Source organism: Ovis canadensis, chromosome 2 (genome assembly GCF_042477335.2).
Source record: "Ovis canadensis isolate MfBH-ARS-UI-01 breed Bighorn chromosome 2, ARS-UI_OviCan_v2, whole genome shotgun sequence".
Lineage (NCBI taxonomy): Eukaryota > Metazoa > Chordata > Mammalia > Artiodactyla > Bovidae > Ovis > Ovis canadensis.
This window is the reverse complement of record NC_091246.1, coordinates 36,999,413-37,014,763: the sequence shown is the minus strand read 5'-3', so window position 1 is coordinate 37,014,763 and position 15,351 is coordinate 36,999,413. Positions and strand designations below refer to the sequence as shown.

The following is a 15,351-nucleotide window of genomic DNA, read 5'->3' as shown; positions in this document are numbered from 1 at the left end:
AGTGTTGAATTGCATCCCTCCATAAATATGTTGGAGTCCTAACCCTTAGTACCTCGCAATGTGACCTTATTTGAATCTTTACAGAGGTAAGTTAAAAGGAGGCCATTGGGATGAGCCCTAGTCAAATATGACTGGTGTCCTTATGAAACGGAGAAATTTGGAGACAGAAACAACAGATACAAAGGAAGATGGATGTGAAGACGAATGACTGGAGTAAAGCAGCCAAAAGCCAAGACCAAAGACTGCTGGCACACCGGAAGCTAGGAAGCATTAAGGAAGGATTCCCAGGCAGGTTTCAGAGGGAAATGGCTCTGACACCTTGATTTGGGGCTTCTAGTCTCCAAAACTGTGAGACAGAACAGTTCTGTTGTTCTAAGCCACCCAGTTGGTGGTCCTTTGTTATGGGTGCCCTAGAAACTGGTACCACTATGATGAAACTGAAAGTAAAAGTGAAGTCGCTCAGTTGTGTCCAACTCTTTTCAACCCTGTGGTCTGTAGTCTACCAGGCTCCTCCGTCCATGGGGATTCTCCAGGCAAGAATACTGGAGGGGGTTGCCATTTCCTTCTCCAGGGATCTTCCTGACCCAGGTATCGAGCCTGGGTCTCCTGCATTGCAGGCAGATGCTTTACCCTCTGAGCCACCAGGGAAGCATACAATACTCTGTCCCACTTCTCTCACGTACTCTACCTCACTCCACCCCATTTTTATAAGGACCTCTAGGCCACTGACCCCTGCCCCTTTCTAGCTTCACTTCTTTCCCGACCTAGGTTGGATTCCTTGGACCTTCTTCACATACACTCTCTTGCCAGTCTCACTATTCCTGCTTCCCCTGAGTCTTACTTGACCTGTGGGTGCTGCTGGAGTGCACTCTGACTGATGATATTGTAAGTTCATGGTCACCAACCTCATCTGGGCTTCTAGCTCTGCCTGGTCATCCTCCTATACCTCACTAGCTGTCTTCCCCAGCTGAAACAACTCTCTACCAGCCTCCTTACTCCACTCTCAGCAGCAGAGCTGGACTTCTGCTTTGAGATTAGAAGCCTCTGAACTCTGAATTCCGTGTCTCACCTTTACCTCTATACCCACCTGCATGCATAGCCATCCTCAACTCTGTCCCTCCTGCTACAGGCAGACATCTCTCCTCTGCCCTTTGTGAGGCCCGTGCCTCCCCGCTCTAAGACCCACTCCCTTTCATCGCCCCCAGGAGTGTCATTCTGAGTTAGCCACAATCTCCTGCATCTCCATGCCTTTCCCTACTGGCTTCCCCCATCAGCCTATAAACTAGTCTCTGCTAATTTATTAAAAATAAACAAAACTCTCTGTATCCCAGAATCATCTCTCTCCTCCTATCACAATAGTTTGTTGAAAAAGCTATCTCCACTTCCCTACCTTTTGTGCCAAGGTATTACCTTTTCTAAGAGATTATGGAGGAAGACGCTCGGAGCTGGTGATGGACAGGGAGGCCTGGCATGCTGCAATTCATGGGGTCGCAAAGAGTCGGACACGACTGAGTGACTGAAGGAGAAAGTGAGCAGCAATTAAATTTGCAAATGTACATAGTACTTATGCTCCCTCCCTCCTAAGCTTGGTCAGGCTTTCTGATTCTGAATGCCTCACTCTGGCTCCCTCCCTGACATTCCTCTGGTAGGACTCACTTGGGCCCCCAAAGTGGCCAAGGAGGGAAAAGGCCCCAGATTCACTAGCCTTTGCTCTCCCGGCCTGTGTCCTTTCTCCTGATTCTCTGAGTAGTGGCAGATCCTATTCTTCTCAAGGGATTTTGACTGCACCTCAGTTTCCCTCCACATTCCCCCTGCCATCATCAAGACCCCAGGTGATGCCTTAATGAGGAGCTGCCCAGTGGGGAGTCCCAAAGCCTGTGATGCTGCCTAACTGAATCACTCCCTCAACACAGTCACCACGCTTAGTTCACATGCTCTTTCCACCCTGGCCGCCACACACTGGATCGAGATGGGATGCTGAACCAAAGTTCAATAGTCTGCAAGAAGCCTGGTCCCAAATCTCTGGGGACCAATGATACACAGGGGGCTGTTGATGGTAAAGGACATGCAAGTAAAGATATTCAGAGAAATGGCAATATGCAGAAGCTGAGCAGGAGCAAAAAACATGAATTAGACACAGAGAGTAAGTCAGGCAGTTGCTGGTAGCCAGACACTGAGTCAGGACCACAGCCACTAGGACGGTATTAGATGCTTCATGACCTTCTGCAGTTGAGAGGCCCAGCTGGGAAGCAGCAGAGGGTTTTTCTCTCTTACCTAGCATGCCCTGAATCTCCAACCCCTCCACTCCAGGCAAGAAAAAGATGCAGCGTTCCAAGTTTTGACCACAGCCTGCTGGTCCTGTGGTCCCCTCATGCCTGTTCTAAGCTCTTATTGAGGCCTCCTGTCCCCCAACTCCATCTCTCCCAATATTTCAACCCCACCTGCCTGGATTCTCAGCCAGACATCACTTCAACACCCTCCAACTGCTGTGCCCACCCTGCTACATGGTCCCAGAAGAGTCCGCACTTTGTGCTTTCCTAGTGATTGGACACCCAAGCTGTGGACACAATGGAGAACATAAAGTCCAGTGGAAGATCCAATTTGCTCAACTCTTCACTGAGTCCACTACTGCCCACGATCCTGCTCTGGTTCCTGTAGCCTCCTGGCTACCACTGCAGTCTTCACCTTTCCTTATGCTCCTGACCTGTCCATGGTGAACCTGAACCTACAGCCAAGGTGAGACAGAAGAGGAACTGCTAGGGGTAAAAAGGGTGAGAACTGAAGGGGGAAGGTAGAATTGAGCTTATGTTTTTAAGGAAAAGGCATGTTTGTAAGCTGACTCCTTCATGAGGGCAATGAACATTTACAGTCATCCCTCAGTATCCTCAGGGAACTGTCTCTAGGAGCCCCCGTGAATTTCTTTTTTTACCAAAATACTCAAGTCCCTTAAATAAAAAGGTGGAGTACAATCAGCTGTTTGTATCCACGCGTTCTACATCCACAGATATGGAGAGCTGAGGGTATACAGGCTCAGGTGATATCTAAGAATCATATGTATATTTCTACATTTAATCCTCATAACAATCCTTCAAGGCAAGCACTACATCTTGTTCTATGGATGATGAGAACACTAAAGCACAGAGCAGTAACTACCTAATAAGTGGCAGACCCAGGATTCAAATCCAGACAGCTTGGTGACCAAGGCCATGATCTCAACCACTATATTGTAATATAGGCATACTTCACAGAGACATTTGGGTGCAGTTCCAGACCACCTCAATAATAGGAAGATCTCTATAGTGCAAGTCACAAAAGTTTATTGGTTCCCCAGTGCTTAAAAAAGTTATGTTTACTCTAAGAAGTGAAGTGAAGTCGCTCAGTCGTGTCTGACTCTTTACGACCCCGTGGACTGTAGCCTACCAGGCTTCTCTGTCCATGGGATTCTCCAGGCAAGAATACTGGAGTGGGTTACCATTTCCTTCTCTAGGGGATCTTCCCGACCCAGGGATCGAACGCGGGTTTCCCACATTGGAGGCAGAGGTTTCAACCTCTAGCCACCAGGGAAGCCCTATACTGTAGTCTATTATGAATGTGACAGAATTATAGCTAAAAAACAATCTACATACATACCTTAATTTTAAAATATTTTATTGCTAAAAAATGCTAACCATCATTTGAGTTTTCACTAAGTTACAGTAGTAACATCATAGATTACTATAACAAATATAATAATTAAAGTTTGAGATATTTTGAGAATTACCAAAATGTGACAGAGACACGAAATGAACACTGTTGGAAAAATGGTGTTGCCAGACTTGTTCAGTGCAGGTTTGCCACAGAACTTTACTTCTTCTGTAAGAAATGTAGTATCTGCGTGCAACAAAATGAGGTATGTCTCTATGCTGCAGGTGGAGAAAAATGCAGAGTCCTTCAACCAGCCCCAAACAGGAAGCAGATAGCTACCCAGGGATCTAGACAGTCAGGTTACTGCTTGAGGCTGCATCTTCAGTCCAGATCCTCCCAGCACCCATCTGAACCTACTTTTCCTGTCTCCAGACTGGGAGCTCCTGGCGATCAAGGGCAGGGACTCCCACTCCCTTAACCCTACTTAAACACAGCAGGCCAAGCAGAGGTTCATCAGACAGACAGACAGACAGAGCCTTTATTTCCTAACTCACTCCTTGGATCTCTGTCAGAAGACAGATGAGAGGCACTGTATGTAAAAGGCAGAGTAACCCTTCTTCTTTCTCTACATAATATTTTATTTTATTTATGCTGTGGCAAGTTGACCTACACATTGACTTAGGATGTTGCTTCTTAAGCAATCTAGAACCCGGCAGAGACTCCACACCTGTCACTCTTCACGAAAGTCCCTTTCCAGGAGCCAGAGGGAAGGGGAAGCAGGACAGGGAGGCCCACTTTCCTAAACTCAAGTTTTGTTGGAGACCTTGAGCAGTTAGAGGCTTCTCAAAGGTACAGCCATCCTAGACAGTCTAGACAACAGCCTGCCCACAGGTCCTCAGAACCGGGTATCTCGAGCCCTTCTTCTAGGCTGAGGGCCACAGCTGGAGGTAGGTGTGGGCCCGAGGTCAGGGGGTGCCCCAGGGGGCTGGTAGCCATACTCATTGGGGTCCAGGGGGTCTCGACTCAGCAGCACCCACACTGCAGGCACATGGCTGCGGACCGTGAGGGGATCCAGGCCCGTGTCAGGTGAGGTAGGCACCCAGCTGTCCTCGGTCTGCAGGAAGCGCAGCTTGGTAAGCTGGTACAAGCCTGGTACCCGCCGTTTGACAATCTCAGCACAGCTGACAGCCTTGCCTGCAGCGCGGCCAGAGCCTGAGAATACCACGTGGCGAGCGCTGCCGCCCTCCAGCCGCTCCAGCGCCAAGCCCAAGAGGTTGCGGATCTTGCTGCCAGCTCGGACCCGCATCTCCAGGGTATCAGGAGGCAGCTGGGGCATCGGGGAAGGTGCGGGGAGTTCCACAGAGCCAGCTTTCCGGTAGTGCTCCATCCAGCCTGCTGTCGTGTCCGCCTTGCTGCCCTGCTGCAGGGAAGTCAAAGGATGGTGGGCACTGTGTCCCAGGCGACCCCCACCCCAGGGTGCTGCTCCGCCCAGATTTCCCAGAAATGGGACTTTAAACCCCTCATCCCCAGGACAAGGAGTCATGCCTGCCTCCCCCTAGGGGGGCATGTATCCCAGTCCTCTGGACAGGGCCATAACCCTCCACCGACCCTGAACACCGGCCAAGCCTCTCCATCTCTAGCTCCCTGGCACTGGGAATGAACCTTTCTCATCTGGGGCTCCTGGGGACTGGATCCAGGCCCTCACCCGAGACTCCCTAAGCACAAGGCTGAGTGCTCCTCACCCTGGGCTCTCCACGGGGCGCCAGGGCAAAGGCGCCTCACTTCGTGCTCCCAGAGGTCAGGGCCAAGCTCCCCCCCTCCCCGCCCCCCACACCCCATGCTCCACCAAACGGAGCCATGAGCCCTCATCCAAAAGCTCCTCAAAGACAGAAACGATCCTCTCCCCAACTCCTGGACCCCGAGGACAGGGTCGGGCACCCCTCTCTCATCCAGAGATTCCAGGGTCGATCCCCTCAACCGAGGGTCCCTCAGACACTGGGAAGCAGAGGCTTGACGCCAACGACTGCTCGGGCCACCCCTGGCGTCGGGGCCACGAGAGGCCGGGCTCCGTGGTTCCCACCGCCACGGGCCACCGCAGAGGCCCAGCACCCGGCCTTCCCTCTCCTCCTCGCACCTCTAGGCGCCCCTGCCCCGCAGGGCTCCGGCTCTCACCGCCGCGGCCGCGCACTCCCTACGCTCGATCTGAAGCCAAGATGGCGCGGGCCGAGAGCGCGCCGAGGTCGCGGGGCCGCGCACGCCGGACGGGGCGGGGCCTGAGGGGCCGGGTTCGCAAACTGAGAGGTTCCGGACGCCGGGGAGTGAGCTGGCCCCGGACGCGAGGATTCGCTGCACGCAGGGTGTCTTTGCTGTTCTGCCCCAGGCAAGGAGCATTCCTTTGCGAGCGGAGAGAGCGCTGAGGGGGAGAGGAGCGGCCAGCAGACGAGTCCCGCGTCCGAAGTCCGCGTCGGAAGGATGCGGAGGATTTGGCCCTTAGAAGATTCAGGGCAGGCGTTACCCGCTGAGCACACCGCAGTAGCAGAGGCAGAGTGGCGGGTTTCTCTTTGGACCGGAGCAGGAGGTGCCGGGTGATGTGGCCGCTGCGGGGGCGAGAGCCTAGATCACCGAGTTCTGAACTTCAGCCTCACCCTGTGGGCACTGGCGACCCACAGGGGGCTTTCATCAAGGCGCAAGTCAGACTTGTTCCTGTGGGCAGCTCTCGGGCCTCCCTCTGGTGACTCCTGGCCGCACGTCCCAGGGGCATGTCCGCGGTGCTTCGTAAGTTGCCCTGCCTATAAGTGCTCGAATATTTGTTAAAGCATTTGTTGAAAGAATGAGCCAGAGAAACAACACTGGGAATGGGGAAAAGTAAATTAAGTTGGAAGATACTACGAGGTGGGTTTGGCGACTCTTCGGATGGAGGGAAGAGCCTAGGATGGCTGAGTTTCAGACTTGTTGGATTTGAGATGCCGATGAGACCGCGCCGGTACGGTGGCGGGCAGGTCGACGTAAAGGGGCCGGAGCCGCAGCAGTCCCGGAGACCACAAGGGGACAGCAAACACTTGGTGGAGTGAGGTGCCATCGGTTTCTTTGCTAATATGCCAACTCTCCCTCCTTTCCAGCCACAGCACCGCCCCGCCCCGCCCCAGCCCAAAAGCCCTCTGCATCCTCTTTTAGGCTCCCCTTCTCTTATAGCATCAGGAGAGCAACATAGAGGCTCTCCTCTCCTTTGCTCATGCTGCTCCCTTGGTTCTCAAAGACCCTGCATATCACTCTCCAGAGCTACCTGCCACATCCTTTTCTTCTGTGCCCCCAAAGAACCCTTGTGCCACATGGTTCCCTCCCCTTTTCCATGACTGTTTGCCCTGCTATCCTGTTCAGGGCAGGGATCAGGTGGACCCTACCTGTGACCTCCCCACCTGGTATGGCATCTGACATTTAGAGTGTACTTGGTAAATGTGGGATAAATAGATATAAAACCAAATGTTCCACTCACATCAAGCAAATGAGAGCATTCATCCTGAGAGCTCTATATCTCCCAGAAAGCTAGACTAGGATAAGTATAGCTGGTGGTCCAACTCCTAGGAAGATGGACAACTCTGGCCTCCACCACCCTCATCCCCACCACCATACCCATCCAAGACCAGGAAGCCAACACACTCCTGCAGTGACCTCTACAGTTTTATTGTCACTGGAACAGGATACTGATGAGGGGAGGAGGTGCAAAGAGCAAATCTCAAGTAACCAGACCTCTGACCTCAGAGCCCCACCTGAGTGCAGCCAGGTAGGTCTTGAATCCAATAAATACAGAGCCACCTCTTTTCTGCTCTGTTACAAGGGCAGGCTGGCACAGGTCCTGGAGCCTGGCTGCCCCAGCCCACCTTAGGATGGGAAGCGCCATTCACTCTTCCACAGGCTTCACTTGCTTGGCAGCTTCTAGCTGGCAGAGAAGTTCATCCCACTGCACAAACTGCTTGGAGAGAAGCATTGTCTGGTCACAAGTCAAGGTGAGAATGAGAATCTGAGAGAGAGAGAAGAAAGATGTTTGCCTCTGCCTAAAGGTAGGGGGAGCTGGGAAACAGACAGACTGGTTGGGATGGGTTGAGAGACAGAACTAGGAATGGAATAAAAGGCCAGGCTCCATACAGCACTCCTCAGGGGCCCAGCTGAGCGGAAAGGATACAGTCTTGTTGTATTCCTCCAGGAGCGCCTTGGACTCCTCAGTGATCTCCACACACTGGTCCTGTGGGGCCAAGGTGGGGCAGAGAAAGGCGTTACACAGAGCCCACACTCCCCATTGCCTGCCTCATCAGGGACCCTTGCTCCTCAGAAAAGGTAATGTTTAACCTCAGAGCTAAAAGGAGCAAATTTCTAAAAAGGCACTTTCAGGCTCTGCTATGGGTAGGTAGCCTAACTGCAGTCCTGAGGCTGATGGAAGAGGGAGCGAACCAGACATTTAACGACCTATTCCTACCAGTATATCCCTCCTTCTCCCCTGTACCCTATATCTGAACCCTCTCTGAACTTCACACTAGAGCCTGGCAATAGTGAAAAAACAGCTCCTCTACCTATGGTCAAGGATACATAGGAATTCTTGGGCACCTCCCAACATCAATCCTCTGGTGTCTCAGGACAGCCCTAATCTGGAGGCAGGAGGCCTAGATTTTACCCTAGGCAAGTCTCTTTCCCTCTGGAAGGTGCATGCAAGACAAAGGAGAAACCCTAACTTTCCCCTGAAGCTGACATCAGCTCCTGAGGCTACTTCCCCAGGAGACAGGGGTGGGGAAAAGGAGCCTCGCCACCTCTACTTTCCTACCTGGTCTCTCCCCTCCATACCTGCTGCTGGATGTGGATCTGGGCCAAGCGCTGCAGGCGGGCGGCATGCTCAGGAACGGCTGTAAAACGCAACGCACACTGCCCAGTGATGCTTGTGCCTTCCCCCGGGATTGCTCAATAGTCTATTAGGTCTTCGGCAGGATTAGAGTATTGAGTGGAGAAGCTAAACAAACGTCAGCTTCATCGACCACTGCAGCCGGAGGTGGTGGTGGTGGGGCTCCCTGCCCACCCCAGTCCTACTCCAGGACCCAAAGGGGAGGGGAAATACAGGCCCCTAGAAGACAAAACCTTGGGGTTTCCAGAAGTGCCCCATATACCCACCCCAGTGTTGTGAGCAGGGCAGGTAAAGAAAGCTTTGATTATTACAGGATCTGTTCCTTTGCTCTCAGCCCAGCGGGACCAGAGCTCCGTGGCCCAGGGAACAGGGAGCCTGCAGGTGGGCTGAGGACAAATGCAAGGTCCCTAAGCTGGTCACCTGGAACCCAACACCCAGAGCCTCAGCCACCATGCAGGGCCCACAGCTTAACGCTGTCAGATGCTCAGCAGGAAACTGATCAGGGGTAGGGAGGGGGAGCTGGGATAAATACCTCCAGAGACAGACAAGATGGATATCTGGATTCAATTAAAGTCACTGCTTGTCAAAATCCCGGCCCAGGGCAGTGCAGAATTCACACACATTCACACACCCACCCCCTGCAGGGACTCTTACAGTAAAACCTGGCCTCTGCAACACCCTGAAGGACAGATGCTGAGGGGCGGGGTAGAAAACAGAAGAAATCCTAAAGTGGGAGGCCACTGGGCTTACCTGAGTGTCCTTAGGGCCAAACTGCCTGAGTTCTGAAGCTGAGCTCTATGCCCTGGCAATTTTAATCCCAGTGCAGGTGGCCAGTACCCCCCAGGTGAGGGTAAAGACAAGGAGCAGAGCCAGTCTGATCCCAGGGAAGTCCTGCCCATCCTACCTCCCCACGTAGAGCAGAGGAGATGCAACCCCAGAAGGTACCTTTGATGTGAGTGCTGTCCAGCATGGGCACCAGAGCCTCCACCTGCTCCAGAAGTGCAACCTGCGAGAGAATGAACTGCTCCTCTGCGGCATGAACAGACAGAAAGTAGCAGTGAGGCGGGCCCAGGCACAGCCACTCCTGGGTGAGGAGCTGGGGACCAGGCCAGGGAGAGGACTGAGTCCTGGAGCCAGGGGCAGTCACTCTGCCCACTGCCCCCTTCTTTCTGTGCACACTCCCCCAGTCTGCCTCCACCTCTCCTGGATGCCACTGGTCTGACCTATCTTGAGCCCTATCTCTAAGTGCCTCCAAATCTAACCTTTCTCCAAGTTTTAACTCTGAGGCCTCTCCCCCTAGCCTCCTATCCACAAATTCAGAGAGCCCCTCCTAGGCCACAGGAGACAAAGTACTTCAGACCTGAAGTACCCAAGGGCTCCTGGGAAAGTCTGAAAGAGGGGACTTGTGGAAGATACCTGGCAGGTAGTGCTGAGTGGATCAGAGAGGCACGATTACAAGCTCCTGGAGAACTGGGACAGTAACAGGAGAGTCCAGTGACAAGCGCAGCAGGACTGGGATGGCCCTGTGCATAGGGGGTTTTATGACTGCAGAGTGGGAAGGGGATTCAAGAAGGGAGGACTGTTATGTCAATCATCTGATGGCAAGAATGCATGTCAATCAGTAGAGGAACAAGAATTCAATTGGCTGAACTGGAGCAAGGAGAGCACAGAAAACAGCTAGATGGGAGGAGAGATCTGGCAGTCTATACGGAGCTTTGAATGGTAGGCTAAGGAATTAGGAATTCATCCTAGTAGGAAGAGGAAGATATAGACACGCTGAGGTTCCAAAGTAAACACTGTGGCATGCTGGAAATGTGTTTTGGGAAGATGATAGTGAGCCACATGCAAGAAGTGGGAAACTAGGGTCAAGAAGAGGACTTAGGAATAAGCAAAGGAAAAAAAAAAGAAAGAAAATAAATAAATAAAAAAGAAGAGGACTTAGGAAACTGTTCAAGTGCCAGGGGATGAACACCGAGATAGTGCCACACGGAGGGGTAGAGAGGCTAGACTCAAGAATCAGTGCAGAAGAAGACCTCCTGAACTTGGTGTCTGAGCCACAGCAGTGGTTCAGGGATGTTCTGGTTCACCACTGTATAATACCTCACACTTAGGATGTCCGGATCTCAGCAGATGAGCACTTGAATGCATGAACAAACACAGGTGATGGCAAATCATACCTAGTGGAGTAGCTAACTGATAAGCAAACATTGCTAAGACAATAGTTACTGCCTAGAACTCTGAAATCCCAGCACTTTCCCACCTGCAAGATGCTGAAACCCATGCTTATATCCTCATCTCTCCCACGGCAATGCTCTCTGCCCCCACCCTTTCCTAGAAGCTCTATGTCTATCGAGCAGAAGTAAGGAAGATTCTGAAGGAAAATCCTAGAGGCATGCCATAGATAGAATACCAGAGTCGCTTCCACAGTGGCTGGCACTCTGGTCTGCAGCTGGCTCCAGGGTCTACTGTACCCAGTGTCTACAAGAGGACCACAAGTCCACCTCCAGCCTCAGTCCAGATTCCAGAGAGCAGCTTCCCAGGCTGCATCCAGGAGAGGACTGAGAGGGAGGCCATCTCTGTGCCCAGCGTCCCCCAGATGCATGTGCACATCCTATCCAGCACTACCTGCCAAGATGAACTGCAGCTTGGAGGCATCAGGTAAGGCAATGCGGTCAATGTACTCAGGATCCAGGTATTTGATCAAGTCTTCAACTAGAAAAGTAACAAGATGGAAAATGGAATAAGGTTGAGGAGTGGGGATCAGTCTTGTGAAGGAAGGATATCAGGGCAAGGGTCAGCCTTGGGGAGAGCCTTGAGTGAGGAACTGATACCCATAGGGTCCACCAGGCCCCCATCCCCACTTCCCTGTCTCTTCCCTCTGATCACCTGCTATTCAGTCACTAAGTCATGTCCGACTCTTTGGACCCTGTGAACTGCAACATGCCAGGCTTCCCTGTCCCTCACTATCTCTGGGAGTTTGCTCAGATTCATGTCCATTGAGTCAGTGATGCTATCTAACCATCTTGCTGGCCAGAGTCAAATTTTACAGCTGGGAACACAATTGCCTCCAATACCCTGGGGCCCTCAGCATTTTCACTGATCTATCTTCAAGGGTAGAAGTTACCTTGCCCCTCTATGCCACCAAGACATGCCAGAACTTTATCTGATTTCTAGTTACTGAACAGGTTGCTAGCTCTGACATAATCAAAAAGGCCTGGCTGAGCCAAGGCTGGGGCTCTCAAGGTGCCTGCTTTCTTTCCTGCCCCTGAACCTTGCCTATGGAAATTCCACACTCCTCTCTCCTTCCCCAGTGGACTTTCAGGCAAAGCTCTTATCTCATAACTTAGGACATTGCCATGGGCTTGGGGTTTAACCACAAAGTAGAAAGCATACCCCAATTCACCATTTCATCAGGAAAACGTCTTCACCTGCTATCCCCAAAGGGAAACTCCAGTGACCTATTGGGCTTAAGGGCCTGGGCAGGGAACCAGGAAGCATAGGCTTGAGGAGGGCAGGCAGGCACCTCATGGAAACACTTACTTTTTTTGTACAGAACCTTCACCCTCTCCCTCTTGCTGGCGATGTTCCCCAAAGCCACCTGCACCTTGACCAGGCCATCAGCCACCTGTAAGGGGAGTGGAAGTTAATTCCAAGATTTACCACTTGGCCCAAGGCTTGGAAGAGATAAAGAATCTTCATTTCCTCAGACTCCAAACTTCCTTGTCCCTACAATCACCCCCTTCTCTTGTATTAAGAGATCCAACTCAACTTTCTGGGAATCCTCAGTATGAAGTGGTAGCTAATCATGTACTCCTCAGGGAGTTTCATGTGTGATTGGGGAAGTAATAAACTACTTTAGGGTTTATGGGGCACTAGCACATACTATCGGAGAAGGCAATGGCATCCCACTCCAGTACTCTTGCCTGGAAAATCCCATGGACGGAAGAGCCTGCAGTTCATGGGGTCACTATGAGTCGGACACGACTGAGTGACTTAACTTCAACCATTATTTAATACCATCCATTTTTATCACTCCAAAAGATGCACCATAGTCATTAACCATCACTGCCCATTCCCCCTCATCCTAGCCCATAGTAAACATTAATCTATTTTCTGTCTCTGTGGATTTGCCTTTTCTGGACATTCATATGAATGGAATGATACAATATGTGGTTTTTTGTGTCTGGCTTCTTTCACTTAGTATAATGCTTTCAAGATTCACCCACCTTGTAGCAGGGTATCAGTACTTCATTTCTTTTTATGGGTGAATAATATTTCTTTCTACAGATATGCCACAGTTAATTAATCCACTCATTTTATAGCCTCTCTTCCTCTGGGCTACACGTCTCTACCATGTGCTTTTACAGCCCCCACCCAGTGTTTCCCAACCCCATCATAGGTCACTTAATATAGTAAATGCAGGCCTATATGCCAGTCTGCATGCCCTCTTCTAGTATGAAGTAGTGTTAGTCACTCTGGAGAAGGCGATGGCACCCCACTCCAGTACTCTTGCCTTGAAAATCCCATGGACAGAGGAGCCTGGTAGGCTGCAGTTCATGGGGTTGCGAAGAGTCGGACACAACTGGGCGACTTCCCTTTCACTTTTCACTTTCATGCATTGGAGAAGGAAATGGCAACCTGCTCCAGTGCTCTTGCCTGGAGAATCCCAGGGACGGGGGAGCCTGGTGGGCTGCCGTCTATGGGGTCGCAGAGTCAGACACGACTGAAGTGACTTAGCAGCAGCAGCACATACTATATATTCGCTGATCCCTTCCTCTTGGCTAAATTGATCTAGGCTTTAAGGGTAGAGGGTGAGGAATTCCAGTATTAAAGGGTTGAATAGTGGGAGAGACTATGAAAGTGAGTGATCTCACACAGGTTTTAGGTTAGAGGATAAGGAATGCTGATATTCAAGGATCAAATATATGAGGAGGTAAATCAGTTCAGTCGCTCAGTCGTGTCCAACTCTTTGCGACCCCATGAACTGCAGCACTCCAGGCCTCCCTGTCCATCACTAACTCCCAGAGTCCACCCAAACCCATGTCCATTGAGTTGGTGACACCATCCAACTATCTCATCCTCTGTCATCTCCTTCTCCTCCTGCCCTCAATCTTTCCCAGCATCACGGTCTTTTCCAATGAGTCAGCTCTTCGCATCAGATGGCCAAAGTATTGGAGTTTCAGCTTCAACATCAGTCCTTCCAATGAACACCCAGGACTGATCTCCTTTAGGATGGACTGATTGGATCTCCTTACAGTCCAAGGGACTCTCAAGAGTCTTCTCCAACTCCACAGTTCAAAAGCATCAATTCTTCGGCGCTCAGCTTTTTTTATAGTCCAACTCTCACATCCATACATGACTACTGGAAAAACCATAGCCTTGACTAGATGGACCTTTGCTGGCAAAGTAATGTCTCTGCTTTTTAATATGCTGTCTAGGTTGGTCATAACTTTCTTTCCAAGGAGTAAGCATCTTTTAATTTCACGGCTGCAATCACAATCTGCAGTGATTTTGGAGCCCAGAAAAATAAAGTCAGCCACTGTTTCCACTATTTCCCCATCTATTTACCATGAAGTGATGGGACCAGATGCCATGATCTTCGTTTTCTGAATGTTGAGCTTTAAGCCAACTTTTTCACTCTCCTCTTTCACTTTCATCAAGAGGCTCTTTAGTTCTTCTTCACTTTCTGCCATAAGGGTGGTGTCATCTGCATATCTGAGGTTATTGATATTTCTCCCTGCAATCTTACTGAGTAAAAGCAGCCAGAGAGACAGGAGGCAAATCAGGAGGATTTGCATTATAGATGTCAAAGGGAAAAAATGTTTTGAGAAGTCAGTTCTCAAATGGAACACAATCTGGTGACAACTAATACCACAAGCAGTGTATGCATGTACGTCATTACCTCTGAGGCACTCAACTCCAGGGTATGCCCGATACAGCCACATTCAGTGAAAGGTCTTTCCATAATTAAAAATGGGGATGGACGGGAAGTGAGCTCTCAAAATTCAGTCACTAGAGGGAAGGACTGTCAGTCCATGTCTGAACACTCAGTATTCAATCCTTTCCCCTCCTAATCCTGGCCCTCTCAGACCTCATCCCTAACTCCCTGGACCCTTCCTTATCCATCTCTGGTCTGCCTCTTTTGGGGTCCCATGGACCTCTCTTTGCACAATTCACTTAGCAATTAGGCAAGGCTCCACAACGTCCCTTTCACTGTGACTTAAGCTCTTACTTAAAGCTCTTACTCATTAGTTTCTCGAGTGTGTCAGGTCTCCCCAACTATCCCGCGAGGGTAAAAACGGAGTCTCCTCTTTGAGCCCACTTCAAGCCCACAGTTCCCTCCATGGGAATGGATCCCGAGGGTCCGATATGCTCTGGGAGGTCTCGGACCTTTGCTATTTCAATGGCCTAGTTGCGAGCAACGGGGCTGGAGCTGCAGCATCCATCTCCAGGACCAGGCCAATAGGCCACTCCTGTTTGCCCCAGAGAGGGACCACTGGACCCAAGATCGCTCACCTTCCGCGAGCCGCGAGACCCGCCTGGTCCGTATACCCAGCGCTCCAGCTCCTCCACCCGGGCCTGTAGCCGCTGAACATCGGTCACAGCCGCCATGGCTCCCGCTGTCCCGCCTCAACCGGGAATAGCCAGAGGGCAGGACATCCGTCCAAATAGAGAAGGCGGGCCAATCCGAGTGGACGGGAGTCCTTGCATACAGGAAGTGACGCAACGATTCAGCCCTTCGATGCGGAAGTGGCAGGCAGGGCCAACGAAAAGCTGCCTGGTAACCTAGGCAACGGCTACTTGTCAGGCGCTAATTTCCAGCCCCTGCTTGTCAAGAC

General features: G+C 51.2%; 2 protein-coding genes across 4 annotated transcripts; both read right to left on the bottom strand.

Moving 5' to 3' along the window:
* Nucleotides 1–3,631: 3,631 nt before the first annotated feature.
* On the bottom strand, nucleotides 3,632–5,895 carry RPP25L (ribonuclease P/MRP subunit p25 like). Of its 2 annotated transcripts, none has more exons than XM_069573944.1 (2): nucleotides 5,759–5,895; nucleotides 3,632–5,041 (listed from the first exon to the last, which is right to left on the bottom strand). In XM_069573944.1, the coding sequence occupies exon 2, from the start codon at nucleotides 5,009–5,011 to the stop codon at nucleotides 4,520–4,522; it is 492 nt and encodes a 163-aa protein (XP_069430045.1). In that variant the 5' UTR covers nucleotides 5,012–5,041; nucleotides 5,759–5,895; the 3' UTR covers nucleotides 3,632–4,519. The 2 variants fall into 2 exon arrangements, with proteins under 2 accessions (XP_069430045.1, XP_069430044.1); XM_069573943.1 differs by having other exon boundaries at nucleotides 3,632–5,044; nucleotides 5,759–5,890.
* A 1,389-nt stretch (nucleotides 5,896–7,284) lies between these two features.
* Nucleotides 7,285–15,206, bottom strand: DCTN3 (dynactin subunit 3). Of its 2 annotated transcripts, none has more exons than XM_069573946.1 (7): nucleotides 15,029–15,206; nucleotides 12,053–12,137; nucleotides 11,138–11,224; nucleotides 9,458–9,541; nucleotides 8,458–8,516; nucleotides 7,805–7,864; nucleotides 7,285–7,612 (listed from the first exon to the last, which is right to left on the bottom strand). In XM_069573946.1, the coding sequence occupies exons 1-7, from the start codon at nucleotides 15,122–15,124 to the stop codon at nucleotides 7,523–7,525; spliced, it is 561 nt and encodes a 186-aa protein (XP_069430047.1). In that variant the 5' UTR covers nucleotides 15,125–15,206; the 3' UTR covers nucleotides 7,285–7,522. The 2 variants fall into 2 exon arrangements, with proteins under 2 accessions (XP_069430047.1, XP_069430048.1); XM_069573947.1 differs by having other exon boundaries at nucleotides 7,285–7,642; nucleotides 7,768–7,864; nucleotides 15,029–15,173.
* Between the last annotated feature and the right edge of the window lie 145 nt (nucleotides 15,207–15,351).

Excerpts from the sequence above, each read along its gene's own strand:
- RPP25L (XM_069573944.1), bottom strand. The coding sequence starts at position 5,011 with ATGGAGCACTACCGGAAAGCTGGCTCTGTGGAACTCCCCGCACCTTCC.
- DCTN3 (XM_069573946.1), bottom strand. The coding sequence starts at position 15,124 with ATGGCGGCTGTGACCGATGTTCAGCGGCTACAGGCCCGGGTGGAGGAG. Across the intron at positions 12,138-15,028 it reads GGTCTCGCGGCTCGCGGAAG|GTGGCTGATGGCCTGGTCAA; the intron begins GTGAGCGATCTT and ends CTCCCCTTACAG. Across the intron at positions 11,225-12,052 it reads GAAGGTTCTGTACAAAAAAA|TTGAAGACTTGATCAAATAC; the intron begins GTAAGTGTTTCC and ends TTACTTTTCTAG.